Genomic DNA, 21,010 nt, shown 5'->3' with positions numbered 1-21,010 from the left:
ACAGACCAGAACTGGCATCAGTCGACCCGATGAATAACCATCGGCTGGCGTCAGGAGCGTCGCGATAAATGAAAATGTGCTATGACTAATAAATATGCTTCCATATCCTGCAGGGGCACCGGCACGGCACGCGCGGGCAGGCAGGGGGTGGAAATATGGAAATATAAACTTTTTACATGCCAGACACCAAACTGAAACACAATTAAATAATATTTCAAAAACAGTATCCGTATTAAATATCCTAGTCATGCAGTATATTCAGTTGAGGAAATAATTTAATAGATCTTTTCATTGCAGCGGTGAACACAACGAGAGCGAGCTGCTAACTGGTGACGGAGGTCTGCGAGATCGTTTGAGCGTTGACTCCACTTTGTCTCCAACTCCACTCCCTGTTGTTAGAGGGAGGTTTTCTACCAGAACTGATAAATAAAGCAACAACAGCTGATTTAAAAAGTGGCTTTAAGGTTGAGATGCACGATATCGATGATAAGAATTGGGATGATGAGCATTTTCGATGTTTCCTTAAGTTTTTAACTGCTTCACAGGTCTCGATGCAAAAGGCGGTTGCAGAGCGATTTTACGTCCACGCAAGAGGACCAGAGACTTATCAAATCAATCAAAATCGTAGAGAATTATTATTCGAAATTTAAAAAAAGCATTTTCTGACCCATTTCTTTCTCTGTTTATTTCCAATGAAACAGGCGAGGAAAAGATACGAATAAAGAGCAAATATAGAATGAACGTTTGTTTTATGTGTGACTGATGTCAACATGACCAGATCTCATTTTTGTTGATGAACTTGTGTAAATCCAAGTAACTGGAGGAAGCTCTGGAATTTCCTCTCATTGTTCACAGTAACTATAGTACCCTGTGTACATAAACGTACCCACTTTTTTTCTTCGTGCTGGAGTTCGAGTCGGGCTGGAGAGTGGCGGCTGTGTCCTTGACTAAGAGGTTGGAGGTCGTAGGGCGCGGCAGGAGTGGCAGCAGGCCTTGCTGTAGTACCAGTGGCTGCACAGGTTGACCTTCAGTGCCAGCAGGCAGTTGGTGGAGGGCCGATCCTGGCAGCTCTCATCTGGGGACGGAGTTCACACGTGGTGAGGTTCATGTTAGCTATTTCAAAACAGTAAATTCTAAACCAGGGATGACTGAAACTAAAAAGGCAAATTCCAGCACAAAACTTGTGATTTACACCCCTAGAATTTGCTTCCTGAGTAGCAAACTGCAGAAGGACGTACACCTGGGGAAACTTGTGTAATTTAAAAAAAAAATCTGTTAGTTAAAATGTGGGTGTGTAATGGAGCAGCAGGGTCTCTGAGGAGTTACCTGGCGGCTCAGTGGGGCAGGGCTGCAGAGTGCAGGTCTGTTTGGCCACAGGTTTGGTGAGGGGGTCACAGCCTCGAACAAGCTCCCGGCCCTGGTAACACTTGACGTCCCTCATCCTCACGCCCACGCCACACGTCTTGGTGCACTGTGGGCACACAGGACCAGAAACAGTTGTCACACATTGCTGATTAACAGGGGGATTGGTGTTTGTGTGTGCAGGCCGCTGACCTCACCTCAGACCAGGGGGTGGTGTACCATTTGAAGCACGGCCTTTCAAAGCAGGTGTTTTCCTCCTCTGGCTTCTCGCTGCCTCCGCACGCCTCGTCATCAAAGGTCTGGAACTTTCCTCCACTGATGCCCACGCACAGGGTGAGCCTTCGCTTCACGCCACGACCGCAGGTTGTGTTACACTACAGACAAAAACACAACGTTACAAGTGATCACAGCAGACTTTGTTGATTCTCTCCAAGAAAACTGACGGGACATCATGTCAGAGTTTCTTCACAAAGTGTTTCCTTGCTGATGTGGCAGCGTTCATTTCATTAACAATAATAGTGACAAAATAAACTTACTGGGACAATATCAAGTTGCAATATTGTTGACAAAAAAAGACAAGACTAAAATGTAGTTTTAAAAACCTACTTTTTCTTCCCCTGGTAAGTGTCCGTGGTTAATTCAAATGTATGTAATAACTGCAGGACAGTCCAGTGCCTGTGGTTAGTTCACTGTCTGTAATAACTGCGGGACAGTCCAGTGTCTGTGGTTAGTTCACTGTTTGTAATAACTGCAGGACAGTCCAGTGTTTGTGGTGAATTAAATTTCTGTAATAGCTGCAGGACAGTCCAGTGTCTGTGGTGAGTTCACTGCCTGTAATAACTGCAGGACAGTCCAGTGTCTGTGGTGAGTTCACAGTCTGTAATAATTGCCTGACAGCCCAGTGTCTGTGGTGAGTTCACTGTCTGTAATAACTGCAGGACAGTCCAGTGTCTGTGGTTACTCACCCTCTCCCAGTCTTGGCTCAGCCAGTGTGGAGCACAGTCTCTCTCCCCACAGGGATGGATGGCCAGTGGCTTGTCCTCCGCAGAGCACTGGTTCTCAGGAACCACTCGACCCTCCGGAGCCTTGCAGTACACATGACGCATTGTCTTCCCCTGGCCGCACGACCCAGAGCACTTCAACAACAAGGGTCGCAGGTCAGACTGGATGATTCATGATAGGCAGCGTGCATTACTGTTCTCATCAGTCAAACAACATGTGTCATGTGAGCGCCCATCAGAGTGCCGTGCATCATATTAAATAAATAGTAGAAACAGAATTGACCGTCATTTTTTTCACCATCTTCTGTCATTTTATAGACCAAACAACGAATCAATTAATCAAGAAAATGTCTGACAAATGAATGTACAACGTGTACTGTGTCTGTATGTGGTGTCCATGCAGAGTAAGACACTCACAGGTCCCCACTCGGACACGGTCCACTGGCGTTCGCAGGGCGGACCGGTGCAGTTTTTGATGTTTGCTGGTTTGGTCATCGGGTCACATGGTCTGGTCTCATCAGAGCAGCGTACATCGCGGGTCACCTGGGCTTTGCGGCCACATTTAGCCGGACACTGGATCACACAGAGACACATTTAACAAGATGAATACTCGAGTCGTGTAGCTTTAAAGCAGCAGAGGTCTAAAGGAGTTAACATTGCTGCTGCTAATGAAGTGCCTTTGAGGAAGACCTTTCAAACTGCTCCAGTTGACATTATGTGGAGCCATTTAAATTAATTTGTCTGCTTATAACTAAACAAAAGGTTGCTCTTAGAGCTCCTCAAGGGGGAAAAACTTTCTGTGTCAAAATACGGCCAGAAATCATCCAACCGCTTGACCCTAACGGGGTCTCAGGAGGGCTGGAGCCGATCCCAGCTGACATTGGGCGTGAGGCGGGGTCCACCCTGGACAGGACGCCAGTCTATCGCAGGACACATAGAGACAAACAGAGACAGACAACCATTCACACCTACGGGCAATTTAGAGTCATCAATGAACCGAACACCTGCACGTCTTTGGACTGTGGGAGGAAACCGGAGAACCCGGAGAAAACCCACGCAGACATGGGGAGAACATACAAACTCCACACAGAAGGGCCCCAGCGGGGATTCAAATTTGAATTGTTTTAATCCTGATGTAAAGCACTTTGTAACTTGGTTGTGAAAGGTGCTAAATAAATACAGTTTATTACTAACTAACTGACTCAATATTAATTCATCAACTCACCAACTAACTTACTCACTAAATCGACTGACTGACACCTACCTGGCTTAATAAATTAAGGGAAAAATATATAATAAATGTTTACCTCTTATATTTTACAACACAAGCAACTCCTGATGTTTAGTTCAAATAATATAACATTATACTAAAAAAAAAAATATTGTTGGCTGTTGTTGAACATTTCACCCTTTGCTTTTCTGTCTTTTTTAAACCCCACTGGCTCAAACCAAATCATCACTTTTGTTGTTGTCTGGTAAGAGACAACAACAAAATCTCTGTAGGGTAAATCATTACGAACGTCTCATACCTCGGTCCACTCAGCCACCTCCCACTGCGGGCCGCAGGCTGGGCTCTTGCAGGGCCGTCTCTCCACAGGTCTCTCCAGGTCGGCCATGGTGCAGAGATCGCTGTACACTGAGCTGTCCAGGCCCGGCGAGAGCATCTTCCAGCAGCGGACTTGACGAAACTGGAAACCCTCCCCGCAGGTCCTGGAGCACTCGCTCCAGCTGCTCGCCTCCCATCTGAAACACCAACATTAATGTTACGTCTCTGGGAATATGCGCTGATACTTTTAGATTTTATGACAGCAACACAGTTTGAATGATATCTGTCACTTTATAAAGTTTTTATTGCACCTGGGCTGACATTCTCTCCCGATACAGAAGTCGTGGACGGGCTCCGGCCTGGTCAGAGCGTCACAGTACATGTCGTGCACCTCGATGCCGTCATAACGAATACAAGTGACGAAGGACTTTGAAACTCCTGGAGTGTGAGAAACAAACAATAAGATGAAGGCAAACTTCAAATTATATACAGCACATTTTATTGTAAATCTGTATCCTATGAAGCACTTTGTATATGGTGTGAAGTGTGGTTGTATGCATGGATGGATAATGAGACAATGGGCCCCTGGGCACAGACATGTGAGAAGTCACCCAAATTCAAAAATTATACTCTCAGCCATTTTGCATCCCTTTTATGGCTCTTTTGCATCTGTATTTAGTTGTTTTGCCTCTTTTTGTGGGTTCTTTGAATCTATTTTAAGACATTTTGCTTCCCTTTGTGGTTGTTTGGCATCTGTTTCTAGTCATTTAGTATCTCTTGGTAGTACTTTTGAGATCTCTGTGGTCATTTTGTGTCTCCTTGTAGTCGCTTCACACCTTTTAGTGGTGGTTTTGCATTTATTTTTAGTAGTTTTGCAACCCTCGGTAATTTTTTCTCAGTCTCTTTGTGTTCATTTTGCGTGTATTTTTAGTCATTTTGCATTTCCTTGTGGTCTTTTAGCAGCTCTGTGATTGTTTTGTATGTTTGTTTTTTTTCAGCAACATTTTATGACTCAGGTCCCCTGACACTTTGGGCCCCTGGGCCTGTGCCCGGTAGGCCCGTTCAGTGATCCATCCATGGTTATATGAGGTGTTTCTCCACAGCCAGTGAGTGTATGTGTGTGCGTGTGCGTACGTGCGCATGTGTGTGTGCGCGTACATGCGTGCGTGCGTGCGTACCTATAGAGCAGGTCATGCTGCAGGGCTCCTGAGAGGAAAGTTTCCAGCGGTACATGTCAGCTGCACTCAGCTTCAGGTTCTTCTGGTAGATCCTTTGATTCCCCCTGTCCCACGCACGCACGCACACACACATGCGCACGCACGCACACACACATGAGCACATACGCACACGCACACGCACACAAACACAAACACAAACACAAACACAAACACAAACACAAACACAAACAAACAAACAAACAAATATAAGAGCTGTGTAAGTAGCAGCATATTTAAGTTTCTACAGAAGCTTTTTTAATAATAAAATAATTAGAATACGTTATAAGCTACAGTGAACTAGTGTCTTCAGGACGTTTAAGGATACCCAGTCGTACAGACACTCACAAACAGACTGACAGCTGATTCACAGCCTGCATCCCGGCAGACGCACTTCGTTTTTTTTTCATCACGTCGCACAAAAGTCATGTGCACATTCTTGTCATAACACCGGTCGCTCCCTCTGCCTCAGCCAGCCGCCAGACGTTTATTTGAGAATCACTGTGAGTTATTCCTCCATGTCAGAGCCAGACTGATTCCTGCACATTATTGCCTCCCCAGAGGTGACTCCAGTCTGACAGGAACACTTTCCCCTCCTTGCATCACATGTTTCACTTTTCTTACGAATAACTCGACTCATTAGTTTCTGAGTGTGGCTGTACTCCCTCCTCCTCCCCTCTCCTCCCCCCTGTGCTCCTCTGCTCCGCTCGTTTCCTCTCCTCTCTGTCTCTCAGAGGAAAGGGCGTGTCGTCCCCCGTTTTATAGCTGCTGGCAGCACAACTGCTGAAGCCGTGTTTGGACCCAGAGCAGCAGAGCCAACATGAATTATAAATGTGAGGAATGGAAAACCTGCCAGGCTACCTGTCTGTCAGTCTACCTGTCTGTTCTACTGTCTACCTGTCTGTCTGTTCTACTGTCTACCTGTCTGGCTGTTCTACTGTCTACCTGTCTGTCTACATGTCTGTCCGTTCTACTGTCTACCTGTCTGTCTACATGTCTGTCTGTCAGTCTGTTTGTCTGTCTACCTGTCTGTTCTACTGTCTACATGTCTATCTACCTGTCTGTCTACATGTCTGTCTGTTCTACTGTCTACCTGTCTGTCAGTCTGTTTGTCTGTCTACCTGTGTGTCTACCTGTCTGTCTGTCCTACTGTCTACCTGTCTGTCTTACTGTCTATCTGCCCTACTGTATATTTACCTGCCTCTCTGTCTACCTGTCCATCGGTCTATCTTCCCCACAACCTGTTTATTTACCTGTCTGTCTATCTCACAGTCTGTATATTTACCTGTCTGCCTGTCTGTCTGTCTCACAGCCTGTGTATTTACTTGTCTGTCTTACAGCCTGTATATTTACCTGTGTACCTGTATGGTAACTGTCTGTCTACATTGTTTCCATCGCCCTGCATGTCTCACCTAACAACATCACCATCTGTACATCCATCTGTTTCCCTGCTTTCCTTCCTGTGTATATCTACCAGTGTACCTGCTTTACTCTCTGTCTGTCTGTCTACCTGTCTGTCTGACTCTCCGTCTGGTTCTGTTTGAATACCTGGTTCTGTTGGAGCGGCTGGAGGTCCTTCCACCATTCGGTGCGGTTTTGTTCTGGAAGGAAGCGTCCCCACTGTCGTTGCGTTTCTGACCCAGCGTAAACTCCAGCGTGTCGTTGACACCAAATGGCCCGTCCTGCTCAAGGCTGCTCAAGTCCGCCTCCGCCGGTCCCACCTCTGACGAGAACAAACTGTCTCCCTCCGTCAGCAGCTGATTGGTCGAGATGTTGATCAGCAGCTCGTCGGGGCCGATCCGGCCGTCCAGCAGGACCCTCCAGATGAGGTTTGGGGAGTCTGGCCCCATGTCCAGGGGCCCAGCAGCGGGAGCAGGGTTGGCAGTGCTGCCTGTACTGTTCCCTTCTGGTGGATCACAAAAAAAAATATCTTACTCAAGTGCAAACTGTGATGGAGCTTTTGGTTGTGTTGCTCAAAGTTATTTATTCAGCTCAGATTGGAAGACTCTCCATATACCCACTAAACACTGGACATCAGATAGACGTTCAGATCATGTCTCTATTGGCTCCGTCAGTCCATGAACCACTCTGGATGTCTATTCGACATCCAAACTAGCTCCACTTTTTGGACGGCCAACCAGGACCCAACTTGGGCGTCATATTGACGTTCATCATTTGACCTTTGAACTGGGTACATTTTTGGACGTGATATGGACGTCTATGGTGCAGGAAATTAACATGATGTGTTTTTCTTGTTATTTTACATTTTCCTGTTGTTATTTATTGAAACACATAGGTATTTTTGCATTTATCTATTTTTTTCTATTTGGAAATGCAATTTGTGTAAAATAATTTCATGGTAGCCTATCCACCGACAGCAACGTGTAGGGGACAGAGCAGCAAGGAGGCGTCGTATTCTTGGTTAAATGAGTTTTATGAAAAGGCCGGTGAGGACGGGAACAATCTTATATTTAGGTGCAAACTTTGCCCACCAGCTTTCAAATAAAAAAAATCCACACTTCAGTCACATCAACAGCAAACCTGAAACGGCACATTGCACTGAAGCACCCGGCATTTCAAGGTCTGTGAAAGCAAATCAAAGATCAAGAGACAGTCAAGACAGATCCTCAACCGAAACACCTCACCGACCCTGCCTCATCTAAATGTTGTACGTTTGAGGTGTGGTCTGAGGGGCCGTAGCCGCTGAATGACAGCCATAAAGTGCCAAGTTATTATTATTATAGAAGTAGTCTAAAATGAGTCTAAATTTGATGTTGAAAAGACGTCCACAAACGACCACATTTGGACTATACAGTAAACAGCCCTTACACGGAGGACCCACGGGCGTCAACATTGGACGTTTGGTAAACTTCGAAAAAAGACGTTGCCTGGCGTTACAAAACAACCCCTCTGGTGTAGTGAAATTATATATATATATATATATATAGAGAGCGCTTTTTTGGTTTTCCATTAGTAAAAGTAGTGGATAGTTCTGCCAGTACTAAAGTGGAGTTAAGCTCGTTTTGTGAGATTCAACTCACGTCTGTTCAGGAGACGAGATAGAAAAAACTGCTGATGAAAAAACTAAATTTTCGTAATTTAGCTGCTTCATTATAAAAGCTTTTAAATAAACCAAACAACAGGGGGCTTTTATTCTGAAGATTTTATAGGTCTATTCACTGTATTACCACTCCTCAAGCTTGCTGGCTTCGTAGAACAGGAAATGTCTCGTAATTTTCAAACATATTTGTGTTCTTTGTGTTTTGGGTACATTTTATGAAACTGAAAATAAGTTAGTGTTATAGCGATGGACAAAAGACAGCATAAAAAGTGACACCCAAGAGTCACTGACAGTGGTTTTCTGTGACATAAGAAACACTTTTAGAATGTTTAAACACCATTACATTGTACACATGATCGTCTGCACTATTCAGTTAACTTTGGCGATGATATTTTGCCACATTTGCAGGAAATTTCAGAAACAGAGAGAATAGAAAATGTCAGAAAGAAGGAAGGCGCTCGGGGGGTGTGCAGCGTGACGTAAGCCTGTGTAGAAGGTGTATGACGAGCCTTTCAACCACCTTTCCATTCCCGTCTCAGCGGCGCCCTGAGCGGTGGTGTAATGGCCTCGACAGTCAGCTGAGCAAGCTGAGAGCCCGCAGGAAGGCCATTACTGCTCATGTTTGTGACGCAGTCTTTTTTTTTTTTTTTTTTTAAACACACCACGGAACTCTGAATTTTTCATCTGCCGCTGATCCTCTTTATGTGTCTGCACCATGAATATTGCAGAGCTCCAAAGGGCCCACACACACACACACACACACACACACACACACACACACACACACACACACACACACACACACACACACACACACACACACACACACACACACACACACACACACACACACACACACACACAGCAAAAAGACAACTAAAGGACCTGATTCATTTCTTAGTTTTTCTTCCTTTCTTAGAGTCCTTACCCTACCACAGATACACTGGAGATCAAGGTTAGAGAACAAATTGTTAATTCCTGATTTATTTTTGAAATAATGTTATTTTGTACTGTTCATAATTTGATAGAATATCAGCTGTGGCTATACCACTGCTGTACTAGCATGTTTTTTTTAAAATAACTGAGTCACTTCAACAAAAACCTTTATTTTGTGAAAAAAAACTGTAACCATTTAACATCTCACACTGCGGCTGTTTCTGTTCATTCCTGAATAGAATACATCAGAATAAATCAAGAATGAATACTTTATTCTCTAATTTTGATCTCCAGTATATACTCACAGATATATTGCTGTTAAATTTCCATGCAGAGATTTTTTGAGCATGTTGGGCATCAATTATTTATTCTGAGAGCCTTGAACCCCAGCAGCGTTATTTACTCAAATTTACTGAACTTAAGTGCAAATATGAAGGATTCTTACTTTGTTCTTTCCATTTCTACTTCACTACATTTATCTGACAGCCTTTAGTTACTTTATTACAAATATTATACACAAATGTTATAAAATATTATGTTTTATTGAAGTAATTCTTCATGTTTCCCTTTTAATATAAATAATGTTAATATTGTTAATGTATAAGTAATATTATGATTGTATGCTGATTGTTATGATTCATCTTTTCTAATTTATTGATAATTAATTAGATTTATTTTTAATCATTTCAATAAATTATTTATAATTTGTATTTCTATTCTATTATTTTACCTTATAAATTATTTTGATGTAATCCTTCCTAATTTTTGTTCTTTCTATTTTCACGTTTATTGAAATTACTTTAAGGCTCTTATTATTTTTAATGTATTGTTAATAATTTTTATTTCTTACTATTTTGACTTTTTTCGTTAATAATGCTAATGTACAGTATAAATAAAATGATAGACTGCCGTCCTGTCCAGGGTGGACCCCGCCTCACGCCCAATGTCAGCTGGGATCAGCTACAGGCCCCCGCGACCCCGACAGGGACAAGCGGTTGAAGATGGATGGATGAATGAATTTATTTTTAATGACTTTTGTTTATTTTTATTTATTGTTTCACAGATCGTCTCATTGTGACAGTTTCAGCAAATATGAAAGAAAAAAAACACATTTTTTTCACTACTATTACTAAACTTCTTCCACCACTCGTTATTTGTTTCCATGGTGATATTGTACCTGAAATATTTCACACACACACACTCTCTCACACACACACACACACACACACACACACACACACACACACACACACACACCTGAGGCACATAAACAATCCTAACCTGTAAATTTGGGGGCAGTTGCTCCATCCTGGTCGCAGTCGATGTCCGTCGTCTCCTCATACACCTCGTTGGTCTCTTGGCCCTTCTGCCCGTCAGCACCTCCCGGCTCCAGCTGGCTCTCAGGGGCCGCCTGGTCATAAACACTGCTGTTCGGGGCCAGCCGACCCCTCACCTCCACAGAAACCTCTCCGGCCGAGGTGTCTGACCCAGTGTAAACGGGAGGAGGCGGCACAGGCGGCAGGGAGTCTCGGAGGACTGTGTATTCGTACGTGATGTACGGCGTGCGACCGTTCTGGTTCCACACCTGAGTAACGAGTAAAGGAGCGAATCCAGTCAAGGGCGGGTTAGTGTGTACAGGTTTCAGACCAGTACTTACAGATATGATGACGTAACGACAAACAGTCCATGATGAGGAAGCATCAGGTGAGTGTGGAGGAAGAGTTTAAGGTGTACCAGAATATTGATGGCCTGGTCGATGGGGCCTTTGACGACAATGTACTCGATCCCGGTCTCGTACACGTCCATGGGCCGGCGGTACTTGAAGACGGCGCCTGCTGCGTGGAAGTTCTGGGGAGTGTCCACCTTGTAGGCCCCATTAAAGAAGAAGTTGCCCGCCTGGTCGGTCACAGCTGCAGGACAAGATACACAGAAAACTCTGAGAGGTACAAAAAAATCCACTGGAAACAGGCCAGAAGTGTTTAAGTTGTGCATTAAAGTGTAAGTCTGGTGATAAAGGACCCCATAGTCTTTTTTGGAATGAAAATCCATCTGGAGACAGTTTTTTTTAGTTGATAAACCATGTACTGTATAGAGAATGCTTTCTTTCCGTCTAGTAATGCTTGGACATTAATGCGACCCACTGACCTATGGTGACCTAACGCTACCTGGAGCCCCTTCAACAGACGTCCCCAAACCCTGAGATCTCGCGTGACATTTCAGTGCTGCAGAGAAAGTTTTTACAAACTATTCCAAACCTTATTTATTATTTACTTATATTTCACCAAACTGCCACAAATAACAAGGATTACGTGTTTTGCTGGAACTAAATATCAATCGACTTGTATGCACCTGTCAACATGGCCCAAAGCACAGACTTGTAAAACAGCCTTTTTGAATAAACTCCAGGTTCATTAACTACGCGGTTGCGGCTTTGTTTTCTGTGTAGGGACTCTTCTCATGCTACTGCAGAGGTTTGGTGTTATTTCGAGCAGTATTAGGGGTTAAAAAAAGCCATTTTGGATGCGTTCAGTGCATCGCCCCGAGCTAATCAGTGTTAGCCCTTTGGGGCTGTTAGCATCTCTCAGGGAATTCTCTATACATGGTTGATCAACCAAAAAAACTGTCTCCATGGCTTATTTGATGGATTTTCATGCCAAAAAAAGACCATGGGTTCAATTTTCCATTTACACTTTAAAAGATAGTTCATTGTTGCACATTTAAATGAAGGAACAAATATGAAGAGTTATGTGTGTACCCACCGAGAACATCGGCCGACTTCTTCCTCTCAATAATTTGGATGTCCCATGATCCTTCAGGGATTTGAGTGATAAAAGAGTAACCTTGACAACAGTAAACAGAAAGTGGTCAGCGTCACTGTTCTGACTAATCCTCATGACTTTAATTATTTTAATGTCTGGTTCTTCCTACATGTTAAAATTAAAATAACTATTTTTGTGTTTTTAAATCATTCGTGGGAGGACCACTGAACCTGGAGCCTCACCCAGAGTCGTGGCCCCGCGGCGGAAGTTTCCGGTGACTCTGCTACAGCTGCTGCCATCCCCCTGACAGACTCCACACTTATCCAAGGTGTTGGAGGAAAACAGCACTCCGTCACATCCGATTGGCTGAAAGATATCTTTCATGTTTACCGTCATGTTTTCATATTCAGTTGACTGCTGTGCTTTGCTTTATTGTTTACGCCAAGGCACATTCCTTAATAATAAATAACTCCTTTCTGATTCTAATTCATATTAAAGGAAAGGAAAGGAAAGTTATTTACAAAAAAAATGGAAATGGATAAAATGGAAATGGATAAAATGTTTGCAACAATGGGGAAACACTAACACATGTCTAAATCTGGGTTTCATCCAGTGTTGCAGCTTGACAGGTGCTGACCAGTGATTCAGGAGGTGCAAATCTAACACAAATCTTACACGCTTTAAAAAAAGAATCAGTTTTAAAATGCATTCAAAAAAAGAGAAACATGCAATTTATGAATAACTTCAACAAGAAATAAAATATTGAAAGAACGAATAATACAGTATTTGTTTACGGATTTTGAAAATGATTAAGGAAATCAATAAAAAGCTGCTGGTCCAAATCTAAGAAGTTCCCGATCAGATTAGGGCACAAGTCAAACGATGGTCCTGACAGAAAATACATTAAAGGAGAATTATGCACATAGTCAAGTGTTGTGATGCCAGGGATTTTGTTTCCCCATTATTATAGCTTTATTTTAAGATTTTGTTACTTGTTTTTTTTAGCGTTACATTTTTAATTTAGCAGAACTCTTGTATCAACTTCTTGCACTGCAATTAGAGCACTGAGGTCGACCCAGTGGTTGGGTTTTCCCAGAACCAGACACAAAATCAGACGTGACCTGCCCCCTGAGCTTTGTGTCAGCTGACCTGAAGCACCGGAAGTGAACAAACTCCCATTGCTGTGGTGGCATCTCCCTCCAGTATGTGCATGCTTGAATGGGAGCTGTCATTATAAGTGCACCTTTTCTACTTTTACCTGTACTTTTTATGCAGCATTACTTTTGACAACAATGTCTAGGAAGTCGGGAAGAACCTGTGCAATTCTCTGATGCTCCAACAGCAGTGGGAAACTTCAACTTTGGATGTGAACTGAATGTGAACTACACAAACCTTTACCTCATGAAGAGTGCTTGTAATTATTTACCTCCATTACTGACTAACTCTTGACGTTTACATTGTGGTCTTTAGGTTGCCCTAGTTAGAGCAACTTATGATATATTTCACAATAACACCGTATTGGGTTAATTTACTCTGCGACCACGGCAGCCTTGTCAGAGGCGTCTAACATGAGCTAGCTAAGCAGAGTTAGCTTAGCTGATAATACTTTTTCACTGATTTAAGCTAGGCAGCCTCATGTTGTTCATTGTGAGATTGATGAGTGTGAACAAAAACTGAGCGTCTGTTGCTGTTTGGAACAAAGTCCCCTCTATTAATATGCTTGATCCACTTCTGAAGAATATCTGCACGCCCAGAGATGACGAAGACCGTACGGCCTCAGACAGGGGCGCTCTTCATGAGGTAAAGGTTTGAATCCATGTAGACCGTGCGGCCTCAGACAGGGGCGCTCTTCATGAGGTAAAGGTTTGAATCTATGTAGACCGTACGGCCTCAGACAGGGGCACTCTTCATGAGGTAAAGGTTTGAATCGGTGTAGACCGTACGGCCTCAGACAGGGGCGCTCTTCATGAGGTAACGGTTTGAATGCATGTAGACCGTACGGCCTCAGACAGGGGCGCTCTTCATGAGGTAAAGGTTTGAATCCATGTAGACCGTACGGCCTCAGACAGGGGCGCTCTTCATGAGGAAAAGGTTTGAATCCATGTAGACCGTACGGCCTCAGACAGGGGCGCTCTTCATGAGGTAAAGGTTTGAATCTATGTAGACCGTACGGCCTCAGACAGGGGCACTCTTCATGAGGTAAAGGTTTGAATCCATGTAGACCGTACGGCCTCAGACAGGGGCGCTCTTCATGAGGTAAAGGTTTGAATCCATGTAGACCGTACGGCCTCAGACAGGGGCGCTCTTCATGAGGTAAAGGTTTGTGTAGTTCACATTCAGTTTCTCCAAAGTTGAAGTTTCCCACTGCTGTTGGAGCAGCAGAGATTGCACAGGTTCTTCTCGACTTCCTAGACATTGTTGTCAAACTTAATGTTGCATAAAAAGTACAGGTAAAAGTAGAAAAGGTACACTTCTAATGACAGCTCCCATTCAAGCATGTGCATACTGGAAGGAGACACCACCCCAGCAATGTTGGCGGCACTAGATGGCGAAACACACAAATGGCTCGCCAGATTTGTTTACAGAAACCTTCACGTGACTGCTGAAGACCCGCCTCTTGAGCTTGACAACAGCAGACATTTTAAGGACATACTATTTATGAAAGGTCATCCTAGCTTGGGAGCAATAAAGTATTTCTATTTCTAAAAGAAAAAGCAGCTTTTAATTCGGAAATCTCAATCCCCAATGTGAACTTTAGGACTCGCTGCGCAGCTTGTTTCTATGAATAATTAGTGACTTTACACCTCATTAACTTTCGTTGTCAGTGACCTGAGATGCTTCCTTCCTGTGGGTCGGCTGGCCACACAGACTCTGCTCGGTGACTCAAAGTGTAATGAAATAGTTTGAGGTTTAAAGTAAATAGGAATCTGGACTCACCTCGCACTTACCGTCCACGCAGACGCCGCGGTAACTGCTGTACTTGCAGGAAGTGCCGTCTCGCGCCGTCACCATCAGCTGCCTCTGGCCATCAGTCGTGGTGCAGTGGAGGTCACAGGGGTTACTGGAGATGTGCACGTAGTCGTCTGCAAAGGAACACCGATAAGGCTGACTTTATTCTGACCTCCAAATCACTGCTGTTAACGCAGCAATTTCGTCTGCTACAACTGTCATTTGTTGCTACTACTGTGTTTATTCTGCTTTATGTAAATCACTGCTACCTCTAAATCAGATGTTTCTGCACCCTACTACTATGATTACCAGCTAAAGCTTAAAGCTGCAGCCACTTTTGAGTAAACCATCCTTCTTATAGCCTTGTATACGTGCCACATCTAGCAGACATGAAGCAACACTAACACTTATTTGTGGTCATGTTTTTGTCCAATTTTTTCTCTCTTTTTGCTTTGTTTTTGGTCTCTACCGACTCCAATAAGAAGTTTTCATCTCTTTAGCTGTTCCTCTTTCTTCACCAGCTGGTCTCTGTCTGTCTGCTGTTCAATGCTGGGCAGGTAGTGTACTAAGGGTTAGGCTATTGGACATATATATATATATATATATATATCAGGGAAAATGAGTACATCCCCGGTTTTTTTTTGGGGGGGGGGGTACTGCAAATAAAGGACCAAACCAGAGTTGGTGATTGTTTAAACAGTTTAAAGACTAACTAAAACAGTTTTGCTGAGTCTTAAGAAGTCATATAAAGGATGCTACTGTTTTGGTTGCAGAGCAAGTTGAAGTGAAGCAGCTCAGACAGCAGAGACCTAAGTAATTTCTTTCCTGTTTAATGGGGTAAAGAGAGGTCATTTTTATGTGTTAATACCAGGATACAGAGGTTTCCAATGGTAGTTCCTCCCATTGTAAAGCTGGGAGTTGAAAGACCAGCACTGCTCCTCTCTGAAGCTCCTCCCAGTGGCAGGACATTCCTGAAGTGCAGAGACAGCACAGGACATTAAAACAGGTCTGTTTCATGCTTGTTAAGACTCACTTTCTTCAGTATGTTATACAAATAAATTCTCTTTAAGCGTTTATTTGTGCAGGGATGGTTTTCTGAGAACGCTCGGAGCCCCGCCCAGCTTCACTTTCAAACAGCTTCTTACATTCACGCCTGGAGGCCGCCCCCGCCACAACCACCGTCCTTTACTGTCAGCCAGTCAGGAGGGCTGCATGTTAGTTTTAATAAAGTGTGAAATAAAGTGATGAGAAATGAATTGCAAAGTCTGTGACTCACTTCAGTGTTGCAGAGATGATATTTCTTAGCGGTTCCTGTGCAGGTCATGTTGTCTTTCCCAGCAGCCACTTTCTTTCTTTTGACAGAAAACAAACATTTGGAAAAATAACAACATATTAAAAACCATAATGAATAAGATACATGTTGCATGGTGAGATGCATGTCGTGTTATGATCCGTCAGATGAGCTCAAATTAATACAACCCACAATTTGACTGTCAACACGGGTGGTTGTGAAACATTTGGCTAGTATGTGACACACGCTCCCAGACTACACAAAGGTCTCATCCCGAGAAGCATGTTATTGCTATGACAACAAGATGTTACTGTTTGTCAAAGACATCTCATCGAAGATGTTAACTGTGAGACATTCCAAAGATTTTCAATATAAGAGAATTCCATGAGTAAAAAGAATATTGTTTGATGTTGTGTTACATGATGGACAAATTATTGACTTGAACATTGTTACGAAGTCTGAACGAACATAAACCTCATCTGTGCATCTTAAAAGATATAAAACACTTAAACCTTGTAGTACAAGTAAGTAAGTAAGTAGGTACAAATCTGTGTGTGTGTGTGTGTGTAGACTGACCTCTGTTTGAGGCAGTGTCTCTCTTGTGACATCACCCCCCCTCCACAGGCACGGGTGCAGGCCGTCCACTTGGCCCACTCCCCCCACCAGTACGTGGTCACCTCCAGCTCCTCCTCCAGACTGTTGGATGCTACGCCTTCCTCCTGAAAATACACACAAGCACGCACACACGCACGCACGCACGCACGCATGCACGCATGCACGCATGCACGCACACACACAGACACACATACATAAAGACACAAACAGAAACCATTGCCTGCTCAGGCGATGTTCGTCGTCAATGTGGGCAGTGCAGGATGTGACAAACACAGAAATCAGTTTTGTGGCACCTGAAGACCTACTTTACTTGAGTATTTCCATAGTATGCTACTTTATACTTTACATAGATTTTTCAATGTTAGTTACAAGTATTTTTACACTCCAGTATTGATACTTTTACTTACAAGCAATTCTTACCTCTCTTGCATTTCTCAGTTTGAGCACTCAGCGCTTAGCCTTGTGAGACCCTCCTAATCTCGCAAGCTCCCTTGTATTTTACTCTCAGATCAGTCTGGTAACGTGCGGCAGAGAAAATTTGGAGAAGTTTGCCAAATGACCAAACCTGTCAGCATTGGGTTTGAGGTGAAGTATGACGAAACAAGAAGAGACTGTTCAGTGTAAACAACATGGAGGCTTCCACAGATGAGATGAGCTCAGCTATGGAGCAAGTCACTCACTTACTCTTTTTTCTCTGGATCCTTCTGTTGATTATGGATCGGGCTCCTGAAATTGGGCCTTTTATCTGTAATTTCACGTTACACAAACAGCAAATATCCTTTACCCACATGTTGTTTACTTTCTGAGCTTTTAGCTGTTAATACGCTTTGTTGAACTGATTGGTTGATTTGGCCCGTATGTTGGTGATAGATAGTTTATCCAATCAGCAACCAGTATTTTCGCCCCTTCCCAAAAGATCTTCAAACGAGGGTTCCCAGATGAATATACTGAGAAACTCAGGTTACTCAAAACTTCCCTCATAAGTCCCACCCTCTTCCCCCATCTGACCTCTGAAGCTCCCTCCTCCAACAATGCGTGTGTTAGGAGAGAAATGCTGCCTTCAAGTGTCATGGGTAGTCTGACGTTTTGGACCTCCAACACAGTGCGATGGAAAGACTACTATCAAATTCGAGGGAGATCAACCTACCCCGAATTATCTAGTAGGACGATACATTGTGATAGGCATTCCAGTGCACTAGTTGGAGGCCTGAAAATTCAGACTTCCCATGACACATGAACGCAGCATGAGAAGCACAAGTGAAACAGAGCAACGATGACAGCCAGGAAGCGTGGCAAATAATTTTATTTGGACCGAATAAAATGATTGGTAAGACTTTTATAAGAAATATATGAGAGTTGAATACTGATGAGTTTCAACACCTGGTGGATTTCTTTTACATTTTAGTGTGCCATACTCTCATAAGGGGCATTTTAAGGTTACAAAAAAAAGTGTCAAAATGTCAGAAAGGCAAGAATTTATTTAATTCTATGTGGTACACCCCAAAATTGAACAACCCCTTTTGTGTTTGTCTAAATTAAGGATTTGAATAGTACTTTCATTTAAACATAAGAAGCACCCAGGTGTAAATTTTTTCAGTGGAGCAGTTGCATCCCATATTGTGGGGGCTCGTCCGGGATCTGTCTCCACCCAGATCTTAAAGGGGAACAGATCTGGAGATAACAGAACCACAAGGCCAAGGCAAGGTGACCAAGAGAGGAGACTGGAGATGGAAATGGGTCTTCATTCTGCCAAATGAACCACGCTGCTCAATCAGATCAACGCATATCATGTCTACCATGCAAAGACCTCGTATGGCGCATCAAGAAGAGAGTGTACATAAAACAACTGAGTAAAAGTAGGGTTACAGTACAGCAGATGCATTACTTGCAGTACTCTGAGACCGGAACTCTGAAACTGAGGTACAGGCGCCTGGACAGTCAGAACAGAGTATGTCAAAACCAAATAGAATCACAGTAGATGAGCGTCACAGTGTTTTGTTCTGGGGATCCAACGTGTGAAGATGGTCAGCATTTCACACATTCCTGATGAGCAGGAGCAGCATTAACTCAGGCCGGTGGCTGCGTCCCTTCATTGGAGTGACTGCTGGAATGTGCACTGAGCTCCTTGTAAAGGTGTGAGACAGAGCAGCTGTGCAAGAGGGCGATAGACACTGGAAATACCAGACAGAGAGCGTAAGTGAGAGAGAGACAGTGAGAGATAGATGGGTACAGAGGAAGTGAGACAGGCAAGAGTGAGGGTAGAAAGAAAGACATCTCGACTGACAGATATTTTTACCGTCTGATGTTTTATTTGACCTTTTATTCTTTCTGATCTATTTTTTGTAAATAAGGCAAATTTTGTTTGTCAGGTAAATGCTGATCACTTTTCTAGTGTTGGGGACTACTCAAAGCGCCACACACCCCCTCACACTCATATTCATACACATACAAAGGGCCACCTGCTCACCAGATAAACATTCACACACTGATGGCCAGGAGCAATTCAGCCTTCGGTCTCTTGCCCAAAGACTCTTTGACATGTAGACTGCAGGGGCCAGGGATCGAACCACAGATTTTCCGACTGGTAGAGGACTGCTCTACCTCCTGGGCAACAGCCAGTTCTCATTCACAGAGCACCAAATACCGTTGTTTATGCTACAGGATTAAAGTGTAATTCCACAGCAAAAAAAACATTCTGTGGTCTTTTTCGGCACTTAGATAAACTAAATAAGCCACCGAGACAGTTTTATTTGTGCAACAACATATTAACAGAGAAATCTGTGACAGACGCTAACAGCCTGACGTGGATAACACTGATTAGCTAACGCCATTACAGTGAAGGCATTAAAACAACAGCTTTTTTAACCACAAATATTGCTTAAAAACAAAAACAAACCTCTGCAGTAGCATGATAAGAGTCCCTACACAGAAAACAAAGCACCAATGGGCTCCTTCCTTTTGGACTGCATTTGGTAATTGACTTGAATGGACTTTACTACGAGAGGGGCTGGTACCGGGGCCAGTTGGTCAGTCTCAAAACAGTCTTTTAATAAACCACGGGTTAACTAACTACGTTGTTGGTGCTTTGTTTTCTGTGTTTGGACTCTTCTCATGCTACTGCAGAGGTTTGCTGTTATTTTCTGCAGTATTAGTGGCCAAAAAAGCCATTTTAATGCCTTCACCATGCTGCCCCAAGCTAATCAGTGTTAGCCACGTCCAGCTGTTAGCGACTCTCCCGGATTTCTCCGTTATTAGTTGTTATACGAAAAAAAGCTGTCTCGATGGCTTATTTGATGTATGTAAGTGCCGAAAAAGTACATGGGATGATTTTGTGCCGGAATTACACTTTAAGAGCACCAAACTCTGCGTATGGAGATAGGTTGAGGTAGTAGATGGTACTTTCACCCCACGGTTCATGTCCTGTGTGTCACTGTAGTACAGTTTTCAGTCAATGTGTGACGGTCTATGTGTAAACGGCCATAAATAAGATTTCTGTAAAGGTAAGAGATACCTGTAAAAGTGGAAATCTTGCAGGACATTGTGCAGACAACCGGCTCTTGGTGAAATAACAGTCTGTATGTCTACTTGAAAATCAGTGACTTTCAGCTTCTGCAAATCACCAAAACAGCTGCAGAGACAGCAAACGTACAATCAAGACATATTTCCCAAAAATTTCAGGATCAGCTCAGTCTTTCTGGTGACATCACAGTCCCAATCGCAACAGGCTGTGGAGGACACACACAGTAAGTCATCAGTTAGTTTTCCTGTGTGTACCTGTGTGTTGTGTACCTGCAGGCCCCTGGTGGACAGGTTCCCCACAGACACTGCCAGCGTCAGGAAGCCCAGCAGGACAACGCCCGTCTCCGCACACCAATCCCACGACCACACCCTCATCCTAATGAATCAGAGAGAGAGAAAGAAAGAGAGAGAAAGACAGACAAGTTTAATATGTGGTTGGTGCTGGTGGTTGAAGAGCCTGTCCATGCACTGAAAGTTCCCAGATCATTGCTGCAGCAACCTAGGGAAGGAAATGAACCCTGATCAGCTCCTCCAGGAGACTTTGTAGTCAAGACCACTGAGCCCAAGTCATGACCAAGACCAGAGTGCATTGATAACAGCACCCAGTGTTGGAAAAATTGAGTGATTGAGCGACAATCAAAATGCACAAGCCCTAGGGTTGTGGTTAGGTAACAAGCACTCTTTAAGTACCATGTCATGTGCTTATGGCCAGGTAAAGCAGCTCTGTCTCCACTGTCTGCAGTCAAATCTATTGGTC

General features: G+C 43.6%; 1 protein-coding gene across 1 annotated transcript; it reads right to left on the bottom strand.

The window, feature by feature from the left end:
• Positions 1–947: 947 nt before the first annotated feature.
• On the bottom strand, positions 948–20,628 carry LOC310946284 (ADAMTS-like protein 2; the record flags this gene model as incomplete). The annotated part of the gene is made up of 18 exons (XM_083912723.1): positions 948–1,075; positions 1,327–1,471; positions 1,560–1,736; positions 2,328–2,498; positions 2,781–2,936; positions 3,893–4,106; positions 4,221–4,347; positions 5,088–5,191; positions 6,672–7,029; positions 10,402–10,705; positions 10,855–11,030; positions 11,880–11,960; positions 12,122–12,245; positions 14,817–14,962; positions 15,697–15,799; positions 16,105–16,180; positions 16,696–16,838; positions 20,524–20,628. 18 exons carry the CDS (start codon positions 20,626–20,628, stop codon positions 948–950), a joined length of 2,838 nt encoding a protein of 945 aa, XP_083768849.1.
• Between the last annotated feature and the right edge of the window lie 382 nt (positions 20,629–21,010).

Source organism: Echiichthys vipera, assembly GCF_963691815.1.
Source record: "Echiichthys vipera genome assembly, chromosome: 4".
NCBI lineage: Eukaryota > Metazoa > Chordata > Actinopteri > Perciformes > Trachinidae > Echiichthys > Echiichthys vipera.
The sequence above is the reverse complement of the archived record's forward strand: the minus strand, read 5'-3'. Positions and strand labels throughout refer to the sequence as shown.